Genomic DNA, 18,785 nt, shown 5'->3' on the forward strand with positions numbered 1-18,785 from the left:
GGGCTTTCTTCACTACCTCCCTCCTCTCCCTGATCCTAAGTTCAGAATGAGGGACCCAGGAGGAGGTACTGACCTTGACTAGAGAACTTATCCTCCTTTGCACAGGAGGGATGGGTGGGGGGAGGGTGGGTGCAGATGCAGGAAGGCTTGCTGAACGGGGGGATGGAAGTACCCCCCCATTGGGGGCAAGACTAATGCCACTCTTAAACCCCAGGAACCACTCTTACACCCCATATTTCAGAGGAACCAGCTCTAGCTGTATTCCAGGTTTATCTCTCTCCATGGCGCAAGGGAATGTGCCCACCCAGAGTCATGCGTCCCCTTCTAGAATGTGCTGTGGTGCCTGAGACTCCAGAAGCCAGGGTCTGTGTGGACCTCCTCCTGAGGACCGGCCTCACCGGTGATCTGAGGGGTGGCAAAGGGGCAGCCATTTGCAGGAAGTGTAGACAGGGCGTGGATATGGGGTCGGAGCTGTCCCACCTTCTATAGTCAGCATACAGATGCGTGAGGCTCTTTGCTCTGTGGATTTGCCAGGGGTGTGGGGTGAGGACGGGTGGAAGTTTGGAGGGAGAGTAAAAGTCTTCATTTAAAAAATTTTCCCTCAGGCCCTGCAGAAGTTTGGGATGGGTTGGTTAAGGCAGTTGACAGCCACTAGCTTCCACTTGTTCTAGGAGGTAAGAGGTAAGTCCTCTGTTCATACTGGAGGGGCGTGGAGGGATTAGAAGACTAGAAGAGTAAACTGAATAGAGAAAAGTAGACCCCAGGGCAGTAAGGAGGCTACCATTGAAAGAGAGGACCACACATGTCTCAGGCTCCTGGGTCAGGTGGGTTCCCCTGATCAAAGATGTGAGTAAAAGCAGGCCATCTGGGAATGACCCGAGGAAACACAGGTAGGGGGTGGGAGGTGAGACAGGAGGGAAGGCAGCCCCTGGAGGGCCTGCCACCCAGCAGGTTACCACCGTGGGCAGTGGGGGCTCAGTCCTGGGGAGGACTCTCAGTCTGGGAGCCAGTGTAAAACATCCTCAGGTGAGTCTTCTACCAAAGGGCATCTGGAACACCCGCTTCACAGGTATCCCACTCAAGGACATACTTACACGACCAACTTCCACTAGTCATTGGCGGAGTGGCTGCTCCCTGGGAGACGCTAACCCCCTCGTATTTCTGGCACGCTGTATGCTCAGGTGGGTTCGGCCACTAGAGAAAGGCTTTAGGCGCGTGGAAAGCGCATGGTTGGACAGCACAGCGGTAAGGCCTGAGGAGTGTGGGCAGGGAACCCTCCAGGACTATTGCACGTGGATATGATTACTCACGGGTGAGAACAGAGGAGCAGAGAGGGTGGGTCGCTTCTCACCGTTGCTCGCACTGGAAACGGCAGACGTGGGACCTAAGAAACAGAAGAGAACAGAAAATAGGGCCTCGAACGAGGGTTTAGAAGGACCAGAAGCACCACGCTTACCGATTAGCAGACAGTTCGTTCAAAGAGGGGATCTGTAATCTGCTCAGAATCTCGCTGCCAGGCCCCAGTCACAGTTGCAGGGGACAAGAGGTTGTATAACCCTGGAATGTTGACTCAGAGGACTCCTTCTGCTTAGCTGGGTGGATTAAATGTGAGAAAAGACAGATGTTCTGAGCCGGGGGTACCGGGAGCGGAACGGCCTCTTGAAAGAACATTCCACATGCAGCCCTTCTCAGGTTGAGGACAAGCCTCTTGTGTTTGGCTCTTCGGTGTGTGCCAGGGGTGGGAAGGGCAGTTGTGGAAGTGAAGCTGAATGAATTCAAGGGCTTTTACGTTGTTATGTTTGTGTTTTTATAACCTTGAACGTTGTTTTGCCTCTGTGTAAAAATGACAGTTGGTTACGAGCGCCGGCTCCACAATGGCCTGTGGGGGGTGGGGTGGGGGGGGCTGGAATTTTCCTTAAGACCCTAATGAAAGGTCATGATAGCTGGCTATTACATGCAACCTTGGCTTACCTAACCGTGGTCTATCGGAGTTTAAGAGCAGAAGTATCAAAACTCAGTCAAGGGTCAATGCGTGCCCAGTGCCATTTTCATTGTTGCTGGTCCAACCTGCTCCACCAGCCTGAAGGGTAAACATGGTGGCATCACTTCTGTTTTTCACTCGGCCCCCCACCTGCTTCCTTCTCATGAAGTCCAATCTCTTCCTCTCGAGACTTCTCCCTCCCCAGCCCCAATCACAACTGTCTAGAAGCCCTGGAGTTTCTCAGTCCAGGATGATCAGTACCCCATTGCCACTGCCCCGTGCAGCCACAGGACATCAGTGTCCAAGAGGGGCCTACGTAGTCCCGCTCAGGTCCCATGAGATCGCCGTATTGAGTCACGCTCCCGTGCTTGGCCGTTATTCTCCAAAGCACAACCACGAGACCAGGCTGTGCTAAAACCATTCCCTTGTAGGGGCACCTGTGTGGCTCCGTCGGTTAAGCGTCCGACTCTTGATTTTGGCTTAGGTCATGATCTCATGCTGCGTGGGTGTAAGCCCCGCCTTGGGCTCTGCGCTGACAGTGCAGAATCCGCTTGGGATTCTCTCTCTCCCTCTCTCTCTCTGTCCTTCACCACTTGCATTCTCGGTCTGTCTCTCAAAAACAAACAAACAAACATTCCCTTGTAACCCTCATTGGTTATCAGTCATCAGCCGGGATCTCTGGTGCCTTGTGGCCCTCCCTGGTTACCCCTTAGAGAGCGAAAGTTGGATAATTAGTTTCTTCCTTTCCAGACAGATGTGGCTTCTTCATCACATCGGTCCACCTCCTCTGTAGTCAGATCTGCCTACTACTTAGCTACAGGCTTGCTTTTGAGGGACTTTTTGTCTGAACAAAGAAAGTCTGCTCTACGCACCAGGCATCTTTTTTTTTTTTTTTTTTTTTTTTTTTTGAGAGACAGAGAGAGAGAGAGTGTGCATGTGAGTGGGAGAGGGGCAGAGAGAGGAGGGGGGAAGAGGATCTGAAGCAGGCTCCGAGCTGACGGCAGAGAGTCCAAGGCGGGGCCCGAGCTCACAGACTGTGAGATCAGGACCTGGGCCAAAACTGGGTGCTCGACCGACTCCCTGCTGAGGCACCCTCGGCACCTCGTTACTAAACAGTCAACCCTGTTGGACCTGGTTTCCTTGGAACTCAGTGCAAGCATGGGGGCTGTGTGTAGAGGTCTGACGGCCAGTTAGAACCAAGCTCGGGCCCAAGTCTGTGACTGTGGGCAATGATTTACCTCTGTGAGCCTCAGTTTCCCCATGTGTCAAGTGGGAAGGATGACCACACCTGCCCTGTAGATGCAACGCTAAAGCACTTTGGGCAATGCCTGGCATATTAGAAGTGCTCCACAAATGTGTATTCCTGCTAGGATCCCTCTTGTTATGCCAAGAGGGATGATGATAGTGATGGCCATGGATGATGATGACACAGTGCCAATAACAAATCTAAGAAAACTGTCCTTACGACTTTTGCTTTTGTTAGAAGCTCACACATCCCTCAAGTTTTGGATCATGGGCTTCTCCCGGAAGACCGTTTCCTTTCGGTTAACCCACTGCGTGTGTCTCCGGTTCTACGTTCAAGCCACGTTCTTTTCTGACACTGCGTTGGACAGGGGGTTACTCGCTGCCCAGCTGAGCTGAATGAAATCAGTCCCCATCCCACCCACTCCATCAAACCACATTGAGTTCCGCTGATTTAGGTAAGGGAGCTCTCGAAAAGACCAACTTTTCCACTTTGGAAAACGTCAGCGAACAGTGGTGGGGTGGATACCTAGTCCTCAGGAGTAGCCCCGGGCTCAGGGCTGGTCCCTGTCGGCGCATCCGGCAGGTGCCCGAGGGGAGGGCCAGCTGCTCCCACCTTGGTGAACACTGGATGCCAGCTGGGATGACGATGAACGTGAAAGTGGCCCTTCTTCCTCCTTCCTGAGCTTGGCACAGCAGCCCCAAGCCTCCTTCACAGGGAAAACGCACTCTTTGTGAAGAGCTGGGATCCAGCAGATCTGGGAAGGGTGGGGACCCTGCGGAGTGGTTGCTCACGTGTGCTCCCTCCTGTAGTCAGGACCCGGTGTGGAGGGGCCAGGGGCCGGTGCTGGGCTGGTGGGGGGTCGGCAGCAGGAGGGAGGAGAGAAAGCGGACTGGTAGGGAGGCTCAGATCGCTTGAGTGCCCGGTTTCCTTCAGTGCCACCTGTGCGTTATCTCCGGGTGAGCAGGCTGTGAACAATGCCTTCCTTGTCCCCCCGGGGGGGGCGTCATGTCAGGATCCCCGTCAGCATTCGTCAGACTGAAGGCTGAGATTAGCAGCGTGTCTAAGTTCAAATACCGACAGACGCAGGATGTTCCGTCTCAATATAATGGGAAAGCTGCGATTGAGGAGCTAGGGCCACCCGTTTTTATTCGGTCCCCTTGTTTCAAATGAAACAAGCGTTTGTGGACAGTGGAAAGCTGGAGCCCTCCCAAATGGCTAGCATCAGGGAATTGGTTAAATGGATTATTGTACATCTCACGGAAGAGGTGGGGAATGTATTGAAAGCGATATCAGTGTTTTTATTGGCGGCGAGAGATGTACATGATACACTTTTTATGTAAGAACAGAGCGTTGGAAAAGTCTACGTGCAGTGTAATCCTGGGTTGAATTGAAAACATATGTCTGACCGCATTTTCATATATGCAGCTGTATGCACAGGCGGCCATTAGAAAAGATATATAACAAGGTGTTATAACAATGGTGGGATTTGAGGGGTGTTATTTACTTCTCTTTCCTCTGGTCTTTGTGGTTTTGTTTATTTTGCTTTGTTGATCTTTCCATATCGCCTGTGTTTATTGAGCAGCCACGAGTGTTAGGCATAGGGTCTGTTTACTTCTGCAAGTTAAGTTGTCTGCCCACGAGGAAACCCAGAGACGTTAGGCCTCTTGCTACCTAGGGTCGCAAAGCAAGCAAGCATCCGTCTGAGTTCAACCTGCTTCCAGAACCCAAATTCATCTTCCCCCCTGAGACCAGCTAGCTTAACCCAACAGCAGTGGAATTGGAGAAAAGCTCCAGAAGCCTCCACTGCCCTGGGCTGACTCCGGGCCCACGCACATACTGACCTAGGTCAGCATTACTCATTCCAATCCCCGTAGGCTGCTAACGCATGCCCTTTCCTGCTCAGGCTTGGTCCAGGGCCTGGGCTGGGCCACACCCTCAGGGGAGGAAGCTTCCTGGTGCCTGCCTCAAGGTGGGGACATGGCCCAGGACTCCTAGCCTGCTCTCCTGAGCACAGCTAGTCCTGGCACTGCTCTGGCAGACCCCCCTGTCTGTCCATGTACCGTGTTACCAAAGGGGGACAGTATGTCAGCGTTAGTTGGCATTTTGGGGTTTTTCCTCCTTAATTGTGAATACCTTCATTCTGCAGGCCAGTGCGGGTATTGACGTGTGTCACCCTTGTGAGAATTTCCTATAGTTACTTCAGGCTTATTGGCCTGGAAGTTTGAAGAACAGAGGGCAGCAGGTGACTATTTTCATTTCCCTCCTGAGGCCCAGGTGGCTTCTGTCCCCCACCTCAGAGGTCTGGAAGAGGAAGAATCAGGGAACAAGTAAGATCCTCGGAGTATTAATTTTCAACCTTGGCTGCATATTGGAATCACCAAGGGAGCTTTAGAAACTGCGGATGCCTGGGTCCACTCCCGGAGATTCTGATTTAATGGGTCTGGGATGTGGCCTTGGCCCTGGGAGTTTCCAAAACTCCCCAAGTGATTCTAATGTGGGCCAAGAGTGAGAACCATGCCCCAGAACACCTGACCCACCCCACCCCCATCCCCTTCCCCCACAGCCCAAGGAGACAAAGTTGGTTTGGAGAAACTCGGTTTTTCCCCTTGGTCAGCCCCTCCCCAAATGAAGCAGTGTGGATTACCCTCTGGAGAGTATTCGGGGTTCTCGGTGGCCCATTGGAAAAGAGTCCTCAGAGAGGCCCAGCCCATTTCTGACTCTCCCTTCCCCCTTTTGTTCAGTATGGAATCGTGCTCGATGCCGGGTCTTCCAGAACCACCGTCTACGTCTATCAGTGGCCAGCGGAGAAAGAGAATAATACTGGAGTGGTCAGTCAAACCTTCAAGTGTAGTGTGAAAGGTAAGGCCCGGACTGTGTGCGGGAGGCCCAAAGGGAAGCAAGGGAGAGTCCTAAGGGCCTTCGGAGGCCTGGAGGGATCCCAAGAAGCTGCCTGGAGGCAGGAATGAGCACTGCACTGGGCGTCAGGAACATATGTCATCCAATGGTAGTGGCACTCCCCATCCATGCAGTGACCTTGGGCCAGTCACCCCCTTCCTCTGGGCTTCAGTTTTCTCGTGTCTAAAACATGGCGGTGCGTGGTGTGAGATTTTACCCTGCCACACTTGCTTGAATGCTGACGGAAGGCACGAGTCTCCTGGGTCAGAACAAAGGATGGTTTCTTACTCACAGTAATAGCAGTAGGCAGAGTATCAGCATTTTCTTGTGCTGGTTCTCTGAGTTTCACTTTGCACCAGGTGATGTAAGGAGGGCCAGATAGTATCTGCTCGCACGGTGGGTCGTATTACAGAAGAGGAACCCCGAGATTAGGGAATCTGAGACATTTATAATGCCTGCCTCTTGATCTGGGGGCAAACACTGTCTCTATCTTCTGAGCCTTGAAAGTATAATCCAGAGCAAAGGCAGTCGGGGCTTCTGCTCGTAGGACATGCAGAAACATGAGGGAGTCGTGGAAAATTGTATTCCAGTAGGGGAATTGTATTCTAATTGGCCGTGTATGTCAGGGTGGGGTTGGCGGTGGTAGAGATAGATGGACAAGGCATAACCAGACGGCCATGGCTCGGGTCCAGTAAAGCTTGATTTATAGACCCTGAAATTCTGAATTTCATATAGTTTTCAAGTGTCACAACATAGTCGTTTAATTTTTTCCCTAGTATTTAAAATTGTAAAAACGGTCTTAGCCCACGGGCTGTACAAAAAAAAAAATAAAAGGTGATGACCTGGATTTGGCCTGAGAGATGCCCACCCTTGAGACAGAACATTCTCGGCATCTTCAATGACCCTCCACAACATAGCCTGAATTTTACATTCACTGTTTCCTTGGTCCTTCTTACAGTTTCATCCTTATGCGTTTAGTTTTTCCTGTTTTTGAAAGCGGGATCAAACACGTATACACATAAATGGAGTCAACATTTATTCTTCTGTAATTTGTTTCGTTTATGGACGTCGGGTTTTTAAGATCCATGTGTGTTAATAGGGAGGAGAGGAAGCTCATACGTTCTTCCCTATTGATGGGCATTTGTGTTTCCATGATTATGGAAGGGATAAGGTTGAGTATGTTTATATTTTAATTTACTTATAACATTATAAGTTATAAATATGTTTATGTATTTTATATTTATATGTCACATGACCATTTCTGGTTTTGTGAAATTCCTATTGACTTTTTCTCATTGACTTATTGGGGTTCTTTTTTTTTTTTAAGGTTTATTTATTTTGAGAGAGACAGAGTGTGAGTGGGGGAGGGGCGTAGAGAGAGGGAGACACAGAATCCGAAGCAGGATCCAGGCTCTGAGCTGTCAGCGCAGAGCCCATCGTGGGGCTCGAAGCCATGAACTGTAAGACCATGACCTGAGCTAAAGTCGGTCCCTTAACCAACTGAGCCACCCAGGCACCCCCGGAGTTCTTTATACATATTGTGAATATGAGTGCCCAGCTAGCATCATTATTATCTTGTTCTCATATTTCCTCACAGCTAATGATTTGTCTTTTTCAGTCTCTTCATTGTGTCTTTTGGTGAATAGGAGTTCTTTTTATGTAGGCACAATTATCAGTCTTCTCTTTTATGGTTTTGCTCTTGTGTATTTAAGAAATCCTTTAGCCTGAGATCATAAAGATATCCTTCAGTGAAAGTTTTATAATCTTGTCTTTTATATTTAAGGTTTATTTATTTATTTAAAAAAAAATTTTTTTTTTTAACATTTATTTATTTTTGAGACAGAGAGAGACAAAGCATGAACGGGGGAGGGTCAGAGAGAGGGAGATACAGAATCCGAAACAGGCTCCAGGCTCTGAGCTGTCAGCACAGAGCCCGACGCGGGGCTCGAACTCACGGACCGCGAGATCATGACCTGAGCCGAAGTCGGCTGCTTAACCGACTGAGCCACCCAGGCGCCCAAGGCTTATTTATTTTTGAGAAGGGGGGGGAGAAAGAGAGAACGAGTGGGGGGAGGGGCAGGGAGAGAGGGAGACAGAGAAACCTGAGCAGGCTCCACACTGTCAGTGCAGAGCCCAGTGTGGGGCTCGAACCCACAAACCGTGAGATCGTGAGTTGAGCTGAAACCCAGAGTCAGACACTTAACCGACTGAGCCACTCACGTACCCCACAATTAAGTCTTTGGTACACATAACCAACCCCAGTTAGTGAGTGTGTGTCTGTGTGTGCCTTTTTATTCTTTTAAATGTATTTATTTAAATAACTTATTGTTTAAATAAATTATGTATTTAAATTCAAACACAGTGTAGTATTGGTTTCAGGAGTAGAACCCAGTGATCCATCCCTTATGTGTGTGCCTTTCTAAAAACCACCCTCTTCAGAGCATCATGATCTCTGACTTGGCCTGGAGCTTCCTGACCAGGATGTTAACACATCCTGAATGTGTTACTGAGGTATACCCTCAGCCCACGGACAACAGGTTAGAGACCCTGGACCGGTTCCCCCGGCCCCAAGCAGCCTCCTTCATTTGCCTCCATGATCTGCCCAAAGATAATCATCTCTGGGGGTCATGGCATTGAAAAAGCTGGGAAGCAGAATTAGCCTTTCCCACAGGGAGACTAACAGAGATCTTTGAATAACAGGGTGAATTCTGATCATCTGCCTTTCGATGGAGGGCAGCCAGGAGCTCACCTACCCCGGTACCTAGGTGTCCAGGTTAGGTTGTCGATGAGCGGATATTGAGACAGAGTTTGGGTTGCAAGGTAATTGTGAGAGATCCATACCTGTGGGGGGAAGGGGGAAGGAGGAGGACTGGCCAGAAAGAGAAGTCGTACTGCCACGTGGGCCTGACGGACCTCCGGGCGATCAGTTATCTTGCATGGCCCAAATTGGCTGGGCTGCGACACCCCCGTTGCCCTCAGTTGTTGGATGGCGGCATCCTGGGAAGAGCAAGACGTTGAGCCAGGCAGCTGTCTGCAGCTAAGGCAAACCATGAAGGAGCTGACAGCGGAGACCCTAAGCCTTTATTTGAAGGGGCGTCTGCCTGGCCTCTCTCGCAACGGGGCACTCGGATGTTTTCTGAGTACCGATTGCGTTGTTTTCCACAAGACACGGGTGGCCACGGCCTTGCTCGGAGCTCAGCCGGAGATCCCCTCTCTGCTGTCCTCACTTCTGAGCCATCTCCTCCCCTTCAAGCGTGAAAGAGGGCAGCCAGATGTTCATTTTGAAAGGTGAGACCAGCCACTTCCAGACAAGAGAGGGTCGTGTAGGGTAGTCGTTAAGACTTCACCTCATCCCTCCTGTGTGAGTTCTGGGATGTTTCTGACCTCTCTGAGTTTTGACCTCTTCATCTCTAAAATACAAAGCATGAGAATAGTAACGCCCATCCCCTGGGAATCATTTGAAGATTCAATGACGTGATATGTGCAAAGCAGGTAGCAAATGTGTGGCACGTGGTAAGCACTTAGTAAGTGATAGCTGTTATTATTCATGGCACGGTTTAGAGCTCCTGGATATTCTTGCCACGAAGTTAGTCTGTCCCAGATCTGTCTTTAGACCCGGAGAGCAATTCAGCCAGGTCAGTCCTGATGATCTTCTGGCTGTAGGGGGAGATGTGACCTTCATGGGAGGGGCCCTTGGCCACCCAGGATGTGATTTAGGGGAGGGGCAGGGTCATGGAGCCCACACCATATCCATAAATGAGTCTTCCCTTTGATCGTAGTAGCCTCGGGGATCCATATATATACTCCAAATGACCAGAAGACCACAAACTAAATCGCAAAATACAGAGTTGAAGTTTGGCAAGTGCCATCGCCTTGAAGACACGTGGCTTCTCCAAGGATAATTTGGGTTTCTGGTTTCCCAGTTGCAAATTTCCCAGGGCTCCCCTGCCTTGGCCAGTCTGAGGGGGTGGTGAACGCTTGCTTGCCCTGCAGTGTTTCCCGGATACCCAGGCTCTTGGAGATTTTTTTCTTGTGGGCGAGGAGGGACCTGGTGAGTATCATCACTCCTCACTTGCCGCTCTTTTCCTGAGTTCACCAGGTGCTGCCTTAGCTGCTGGTCCCCATGCTGGTGTCTGAAGCTCTGGCTGCTTGTCGTAAAGCCATTCCCTGGAGGGCACCGGTCCCCTACACGCCCCTCCTGTCTTTCTCGGTGTGCGGTTCTCAAGCCTGCTGCTATCTCCTCCCACAAAGGACATTCACGTGTTCCCTTTAAACCAGTGCTTGAACTCTACTGGGGCCTAAGTATAGCCATCTCCTCCATTGAAATGCCTTAAGGAGTTCCTTTGGGGACCTGGCCATTACAGTTTTGAAAGCATCCTTTGCTTGGGTACATATCCTCGAGTAAATTTTGTGTCATCTGTCCAGCCGCCTTTCTCCAGATTGGAATAGCAGTTCCAACCCTCCTTTCTTAGGGTTGTGAATCCCAGGATCCCATGAGCCCATGAGCCCATGAGCCCAATCCCGTCTTCCCTCTAGGAGGCTTATGGGACCTTATGCAAATAGGTCTCAGGTGACATGCTCAGATACCCCAAGTTTTGACATTCCAGCAAGGTTCCTAACCAGTCCCTTTCCAGAGACTAGCTCTGGCTGATCCAGATTGAACTGCATGATCCCCTTAGTATAGAGTTTCATACTGGTTTGAAAATCTCATTGACTGATTGATTGATTCATTTATTTCATAAATATGTATTGAGTGCCAACTGTTTGCTGGTAACTGTTCTTGACACTGGGGATTCCAAACTGAAATATACAGGAGCACCGGGCTGGCTCAGTCGGTGGAGCATCTGACTCTTGATCTTGGGGTCATGAGTTCAAGCCCCACGTTGGGCACAGAGCTTATTTAAAAGTAAATAAAAAATAGGGGCGCCTGGGCGGCTCAGTCGGTTAAGCATCCAACTTCGGCTCAAGTCATGATCTCACCGTTCATGAGTTCACGCCCCGCGTCGGGTTCTGTGCTGACAGCTCAGAGCCTGGAGGCTGCTTCCGATTCTGTGTCTCCCTTTCTCTCCCCCTCCCCTGCTCACGCACTCTCTGTCTCTCAAAAATAAACATAAAAACTTTAAAAAAATAGATAACAATAAATTAAAAATAAAAGATAAATAAATAGGTAAATAAAATATACAGTCTGTGCTGTTGTGGAACTTGCATTCGAATCGAGGCAATAGATCAGAAATAAATGGGTATGAAACACGTCAGGGAGAAGTGCTGTACGGAGAAAGCAGCGAGGTAGGCGGACAGAGAGCGGTCCTGCTGTTTTTGACAGGATCATCAGGGAAGGACAAAGGAGGGGACAGTTACGCAGAGGCAAAGTGTGAGCCGTACACATTTTTGAGGGAAGAATGTGCTCAACAGAGGGCCCGGCAAGGGAGAAGGCCAGGGGTGGAAGCCGCTCGGCATTTTCTAGGAAAGGCAGAGGGGCCAGTGTGGCTGGGGCAGGATGAATAGGAGGACGAAAGGTGAGAAATGAGGCCAGAACTTCGGCCAAGGCCAGCTCGTGGAGGCCCTGAGCTGCAGTGAGGCGTCTGACTTGCGCTCAGATGCGGCTTCCTCGGAGTATCCTGGGAGGCCACTAGGAGATTCTGGTCAGGGGACTAACACGGATATGACCTCTACGTTTCACGGAGCATTCTGGATGTAGAACATGGAGTCAGAGGCTGCGACCGGAAGCAGGGTCACCAGGGCTATTATGACGTCATGAAGTTATGATGTCATGAAGTTGTGACGTGATGGTGGTCTGGCAGAGACTGTACTTGTCAGCGTGGGGTGAGTTTGCTCCCCAGAGAACATTTAACAATGTCTGGGGACATTTTTGGTTGTCCCCACTGGGGTTGGGGATACTGCTGGCATCTAGTGGTGGCCAGGGATGCAGCTAAACATTGCGCAGTGCGCAGGACGGCCCCACAGCGAAGAACTGTCCGGCCCCAAACGGGGGTAGTGGCAGTGTGCAGAAACGGATCTAGAACAGTGCTCTGGAGGGAGGGGAGGAAGTGCTCAGATCTGAGAGGTATTTTGAAAGTAGAGCCCAGGCACCTTGGGCGGCTCGGTCGGTTAAGCGTCTGATTGCGGCTCAGGTCATGATCTCGGGGTTCATGGGTTTGAGCCCTGCATGGGGCTGTGCCCTGGCTGTGCAGAGCCTGCTTGGGATTCTCTCTCTCTCTCTCTCTCTCTCTCTCTCTCTCTCTCTCTCTCCCTCTCTCTTCCCCTCCTCCATTTGTGCATGCGTGCACTCTCTCTCTCTCTCTCTCTCTCTCTCAAAATAAATAATCTTTTAAAAAAGAGAGACTCAAGAGACACACAAGCCAACTGGAATGGATGGAATTTATTTGGACTCTAATTCAAACAAACTGGGAGAGAAAAAGAGAGAGGTGGGGGGAGGGAGAGAGGGAGGGAAAAGGAGAAAATGGGCACCTTAACTAGAATTTGGTTCTGTTCATTTCTACAGGCGTCATAGCAGGCAGGGGCTCACGCTGCTTTAAAAGAATTCTTGCCTAACTCTACTTTCAATTCTTTCTGTGATCGTTCATTTCAGCTTCATGGAGATTTCTGACCAAGCCGAGGAACCCTGTCATGGGTTTGTTTGAGTTATAGGTCTCTCTAGCTGTGTTATTTCTTGTCGACATCGATAAATGTGGACTTTTTGGTACTCTTTCATATTTAATGTTTAGGATAACATCTTAAATCACATATCGTTATGCCACAACGTTTCCTGAAGATAAATCATGACAAGATTCCTTTTTTCCCCTCTATGTTTGCACACATGGAATAGATTTGAATTTTTGTTTCATTTTTCCTGTCCCACCTTTTACTGTGTCTCAAAACCCATCGGGTGGAAGTTCTGTGAAGAAGTGAATTTACTAGAGCACCTGGCTGGCTCAGTCAGTGGAGCGTGTGACTCTTGATCTTGGAGTTGTAGGTTCGAGCGCTGTGTTGTATGTAGAGATCACTTAAAAATGAAATCTTTAGGGGCGCCTGGGTAGCTCAGTCAGTTTGAGCATCTGACATTGGCTCAGGTCATGATCTCTCTGTTCCCAAGTTTGACAGCTGACGGCTCAGAGCCTGGACCCTGGTTCACATTCTGTGTCTCCCTCTCTCTCTGCCCTTCCCCCACTCATGCTCTGTCTCTCCCTCAAAAACAAATACACATTAAAAATTTTTTAAATTGGGGCGCCTGGGTGGCTCAGTCGGTTAGGCTTCCGACTTCGGCTCAGGTCACGATCTCGCGGTCCGCGGGTTCGAGCCCCGCGTCGGGCTCTGGGCTGATGGCTCAGAGCCTGGAGCCTGCTTCCGATTCTGGGTCTCCCTCTCTCTCTGCCCCTCCCCCGTTCATGCTGTGTCTCTCTCTGTCTCAAGAATAAATAAACGTTAAAAAAAAAATTTTTTTTAAATAAAATCTTAAACCAAAACACAAGTACACTTTCCAAAAGGCAGGTCGTGTGAAAGGAGACTAGAGAGGCAAAAAGCAGATATGATTATTGCTGAACAAAAAGAAGAAGAAGAATTATTTGTATATTTTAGTGAAACATAGTGAAGTATTTCAAGAATGAAATGAGGGGCGCCTGGGTGGCTCAGTCAGTTAAGCGTCCGACTTCAGCTCAGGTCACGATCTCACGGGCCGTGAGTTCGAGCCCCGCGTCGGGCTCTGGGCTGATGGCTCAGAGCCCGGAGCCTGCTTCCGATTCTGTGTCTCCCTCTCTCTCTGCCCCTTCCCCGTTCATGCTCTGTCTCTCTCTGTCTCAAGAATAAATAAACGTTAAAAAAAAATTTAAAAAAAAAGAATGAAATGATACCATCTCTGCAGTTCGCTCTGTGGGGAGAGAGAACAGACGACACCAGAGGTGATCATTGTGCGAGCTGGGAGGTGGGTACAAGGGGGTCCATTATACCTTCTTCCCTACTTTTATTGATGCTTGAAATTTCCGTAATGAGACCTTTTTCTTAAGCGGCTCCTGTTTCATTTTTTCACTTTTGTAATTCCTTCCTTCCGTATTTGGGGAGTTGACACTTCAGTGTGACCACACGGGACTCAGCACATCCACCTGTTTTCATCCCCCCACTCGAGCCCACTGATTCCCAAAGCCGATTTGGTGTTTATTTCGAAGTTGTGTTGCTCTTGTTGGTTCCTGGGAATGCTAAGAAGTGCTGACTGCTTGCTCCTCAGGCTCTGGGATCTCCAGCTATGGGAAACGCCCCCAAGATGTGCCCAAAGCCTTTGAGGACTGCATGCAAAAAGTCCAGGGGCAGATTCCAGCCCACCTCCATAGATCCACCCGCATTTACCTGGGGGCCACGGCGGGGATGCGCTTGCTGAGGTAAGGGCTGGGGTGGCCCCACGGAGCCCATCTGACCGAAATCAAGAATGTGTGGAGCCTTGCCAAGAATGTAACTCTCTGCCTGGGGACAGATCCGAAAGAAAGAAGCCCATATTCTGCCATAAATTTAGGCTTTAAAAGTTGGGACGCTTTTAGTCTTTATTTTAATACCCAGAAAGAAACTGCTCTAAAATGGATTCCCTCCACCTTGGTGATTTTCCCGAGAACTCTGGGGAAAAAAAAGGCAGGTGACGTGAAATCCCGTGGGGTATACCTCTAGTTTTTTAGAAAAGTAAAAACTGTTTTGGATGCCTGGTCTTCTGACCCCGGTGTGCTAGCAGCCACCCTGAGTGCGACCCACAGTTACGTGGCGTCTACTCGCGTACACGATCTCACTGCAATCTGCTTTACAAGAGTGGTTTTTCACTGGGGCGCCTGGGTGGTTCAGTCAGTTAAGCGTCCGACTCTTGATTTCAGCTCCGCTCACGATCTCACGGTTGTGAGATCGAGCCCCATGTCAGGCTCCACACTGATGTGGAGTCTGCTTAGGATTCTCTGCCCCTCTCCTCCCTCTAAAAAAATTAGTGGAATTTCTGCACTTCACCTCAGGCAAAGCCTTTGCAGCTATTAGGAAACAAACAGCTCATTTCATTCAATTTAGCAGTTCCTTCTAGATTTGTAGCCATGACTTTTAGCCCAGTTGCACTGTGTTCAAGTGCCCTTTCGATCTCTCTTTTTTTCCCCCATTATTATAGCTCCTTGACCTTGAAATAAAGGAAAAATAGTTTTTATTTTTATTTTTTAAGAGAATATATTTCTTTTTCTTTAATGTCTATTTATTTTTGAGAGAGAGAGCTCACAGGGGAAAGGCAGAGAGAGAGGGAGACAGAGGATCTCAAGTAGGCTCTGCATGGTCAGCACAGAGCCTGATGTGGGGCTCAAACTCACGAACCTTGAGATCATGACCTGAGCCGAAATTAAGACCCAGACACTCAAGCGACTGAGCCACCCAGGCGCCCCAAGAAAAATAGTTTTTTTTTTTTTAAAAATCAAACTTAAATCTACCCAGGGTAAAGCCTGCTCTGAACTTTGAAAATAAGGCTTTATCCCCCAAAGATGACACTCATATTGCTTCAAAGCCACTTTGTCTGTGGTGTCAGTAACATAAAATTATATGTGTGGGCATAAAGAAGATACACCGAAACAAACAGGGCCACTTTAACATGATGATTAAAAGAAATCACTCGGTTGGATTGGGCCTGTTCCTTGAGGTTTTCCTCTCCTTGTTTCTATCCCTCTATCCTCGTTGACCGAACAGAACGTGGGAAAAAGTTGCATGTCTTTGCCCCGCTTGGAATCTGCAGGGTGTTTCAAAATGATTGCGTTTACCTGAAAGAAATGATACAGAAATGCCTTCCTTCTGCCTTTTCCTTTTTTATGGAAACAAAGCATCCGACTTTCTCTTAGTTGCTTTTTCTCCCACTCCTCTCAGTGAGGAATAATTAGAAGACTCTGTGACTTACAGGCCATGACAAAAACCATGGAATAGGAAGTTCGCCACTTGGGAAAACAGTGAATGTCCCATTTGAATAAATTAAATATTAACTCCTCCTTGTAAAACTTTCTGATGGTAATCCATTCCTTCTGAGGATCTAGCTGATGTTTCCATTGAGAGAAAAGTCAACTATTAAAAAAGAAAAAAAAAAGCATTTAATGAGAATCCTCTGGGAGGGGAACTGATAAAACTAGGAAGACTCTTGGATTATTTTCCAAACAGTGATCGCTTGTGGCTGAATTAGAATGGACCTCAGCTTGTGGCGTGGCTCTTTCTCCTCCTTGAGCCAATAGTGAGCCAGTGCCCCGGTTTTCTTAACACCGTGATGAAAGGGGAGGTACCCTCCCAAGTGAATGTGCTTCCATAAGGTAAAATGGCAGCCAATGAACAATAGTATAATGCCCTGTCATGGGTGATATTAGAATACTATGTTTCCACTTTCCCGTGGGTCAGCGCACTGATGGATTCCAATCCAATGACGGCCATGATAGCCGTTATATACCCTCATGATGAAGCCTTCCCTGAGAGCAAAGCAGAGACTGCTGAACGCCTAACCCTCTTTCTTTCCCCCCTCCTCCTAAAGATCCCCCTTCCTTCTGGCCTGATGAGGGCTCCTCTATATGATGCCCCCAGCGGATTCCTTATGCCACCCCTATGCCTTCACCAACCCCCTTTCCTGTGCTGATCTGAGACAGAGCAATGGTGATTAAGCAGAAGGCCCTTTTGACCAGCGGGTTGCTAGCGAACGAGATAGGAACAGGTAGGGGAGGAGAGAACAAGGGGTGTTTTTACGTAAAGCTGTCTGCTTGGCGGTGTGACAGGTAACAAGGGCATCTTCCTTGGTTGCCTGGGAGGTTTTGACTTGCGAAACGTTGCCAGTTTTGCACACATCTGGAAAATCATCCCTGCCAGCAGAGGGGTGGGGAGGTTTGCCTTTTCACCTGAGTGACATTATTTGAAGACTCTCTTGTCCAGGCACTCAGCCTTTTGTGTTCTGTGCCTTGCATAGGTTACAAAATGAAACAGCAGCTAATGAAGTCCTTGCCAGCATCCAAAACTACTTCAAGTCCCAGCCCTTTGATTTTAGGGGTGCTCAAATCATTTCTGGGCAAGAGGAAGGGATATATGGATGGATTACAGCCAACTATTTAATGGGAAATTTCCTGGAGGTGTGTGAAAACAAATGCATGGTTTTTAATTTTGCTATCTATCCCGTCCCCTGTGGGTGGTCACTTAAGCAGAGGTGCATGCTGACAGGGGCATCTGTCCTGTGTCATCCCTATCATCTACTGCATTGAGGAAACAACGATGAGACAATAGTTAAGAAAATACACATAGAGCTGGGGCAAAAACACTGCATCGTAAATAGGACCAAATGCACAGGGGAGAGGGAATATCATCACTTTACTAGCTGATAAGAAATTGGAGGTGGGGGGATCTAAATCTAAAGGCTATGGGTTTTTTGAAGGGTAGCTGGAGAATGACTCTTCTAAGAAGCTCCACAGCCCTCTGGAACTTCCAGAGCCCTCAGGCAGTCTGCTTCCCAAACCATCCTGTGTCCCCGGGTCCCTTACCCTGCCCTGCCCCTTGTGCAAAGGAAAGCCGACCCCAAGGGACAGTCACCGTGTTACAGAGGACATGAGCCTTATCCAGCCCAACACCTATCTTGTTCCCCCTCAGATATATTCTTAAATTTTAGTTAATTGCCAACAGTTCATATTTTAGAAATGTCACACACACACACACACACACACACAAAGAAATGTCACATACAAATGCACATTTCTAGCTTTCCCTGACCCCCACAACCTGCAAAAGCTGGAAGCACTGGTCCCAGTGGGCTCACGTTGGCAATAACCAACCGGAAGAGTGTGGCTAGACCGGAACAGAACGTGGCTCGTGCGGTCCCCAGTTTGCCACAGTCCCCCACCTAACCTTCCCTTTCGTCCCCACCTAACCTACCTCATTCGTTCATGTTGCCTGTCTAGCCCCTGGAGGCATTTGAGTTCGCCACCCTTGAAATAAAAGAGCGTTTTGGCCTCCAGATGCTCATGTCAGACTTCTTAGCAAAAAGAGCTGGGCCTTGGGTGGAGAGTCCCGGGCAAACAGAGATGGTGCCTCTGGCCTTTTCTCTTGTTTCCTTTCCCCACCGTGCAGAAGAACCTGTGGCATATGTGGGTGCATCCAAATGGAGTGGAGACCACAGGTGCCCTGGATTTAGGCGGTGCCTCTACCCAAATATCCTTCGCGGCCGGAGACAAGGTGGGGCTGAACAGCAGCCATATCATGAAAGTGTCCCTCTACGGCTATGTGTACTCGCTCTACACACATAGCTTCCAGTGCTACGGCCGCAATGAGGCTGAGAAGAGGTTTCTGGCCATACTTCTTCAGGTACCTGAGCCGGGGGGGTGGGGAGGGGGGGAGGGCAGGGGGAGGGGAAGGGGAGGGGCGGGCAGCAGGCGTTCCTTTGGGGGTCTGGAGGGGAGGGCGCCTTCTGGGGTCTGCCCATCCATCTTCTGATGGGATCGGAAACAAGACCAGTTTGCCAGTTCACTCACGGGGGTCCAAGCTTGCTCGCTCGCTCCCTGTGTTGTACTGATCACTTCCAGTGTATTTGAGTCCGAAGTCTAGGGAAATTACAGGGCACCAGATGTTTGGCAAACGATGCAAGACCTGGGGATCCCTTTACGGACACAAGCGGCTTGAAACCAACAGCTAAATAAACCTGAGAATCTTGTG

General features: G+C 49.4%; 1 protein-coding gene across 6 annotated transcripts in view; it reads left to right on the top strand.

Annotated features, from left to right (window-relative positions):
• Positions 1-18,785, top strand: part of ENTPD3 (ectonucleoside triphosphate diphosphohydrolase 3) — a 38,971-nt gene that overhangs the window by 8,400 nt on the left and 11,786 nt on the right. For all 6 annotated transcript variants that reach the window (XM_058729494.1, XM_058729492.1, XM_058729490.1 and 3 more), the window contains 4 exons: positions 5,969-6,086; positions 14,341-14,491; positions 17,056-17,215; positions 18,204-18,437. In XM_058729494.1, coding sequence (XP_058585477.1) covers positions 5,969-6,086; positions 14,341-14,491; positions 17,056-17,215; positions 18,204-18,437 — 663 coding nt within the window. The remainder of the gene's footprint in view (positions 1-5,968; positions 6,087-14,340; positions 14,492-17,055; positions 17,216-18,203; positions 18,438-18,785) is intronic.

This window comes from Neofelis nebulosa, chromosome 5 (assembly GCF_028018385.1).
Source record: "Neofelis nebulosa isolate mNeoNeb1 chromosome 5, mNeoNeb1.pri, whole genome shotgun sequence".
Taxonomy (NCBI): Eukaryota; Metazoa; Chordata; class Mammalia; order Carnivora; family Felidae; genus Neofelis; species Neofelis nebulosa.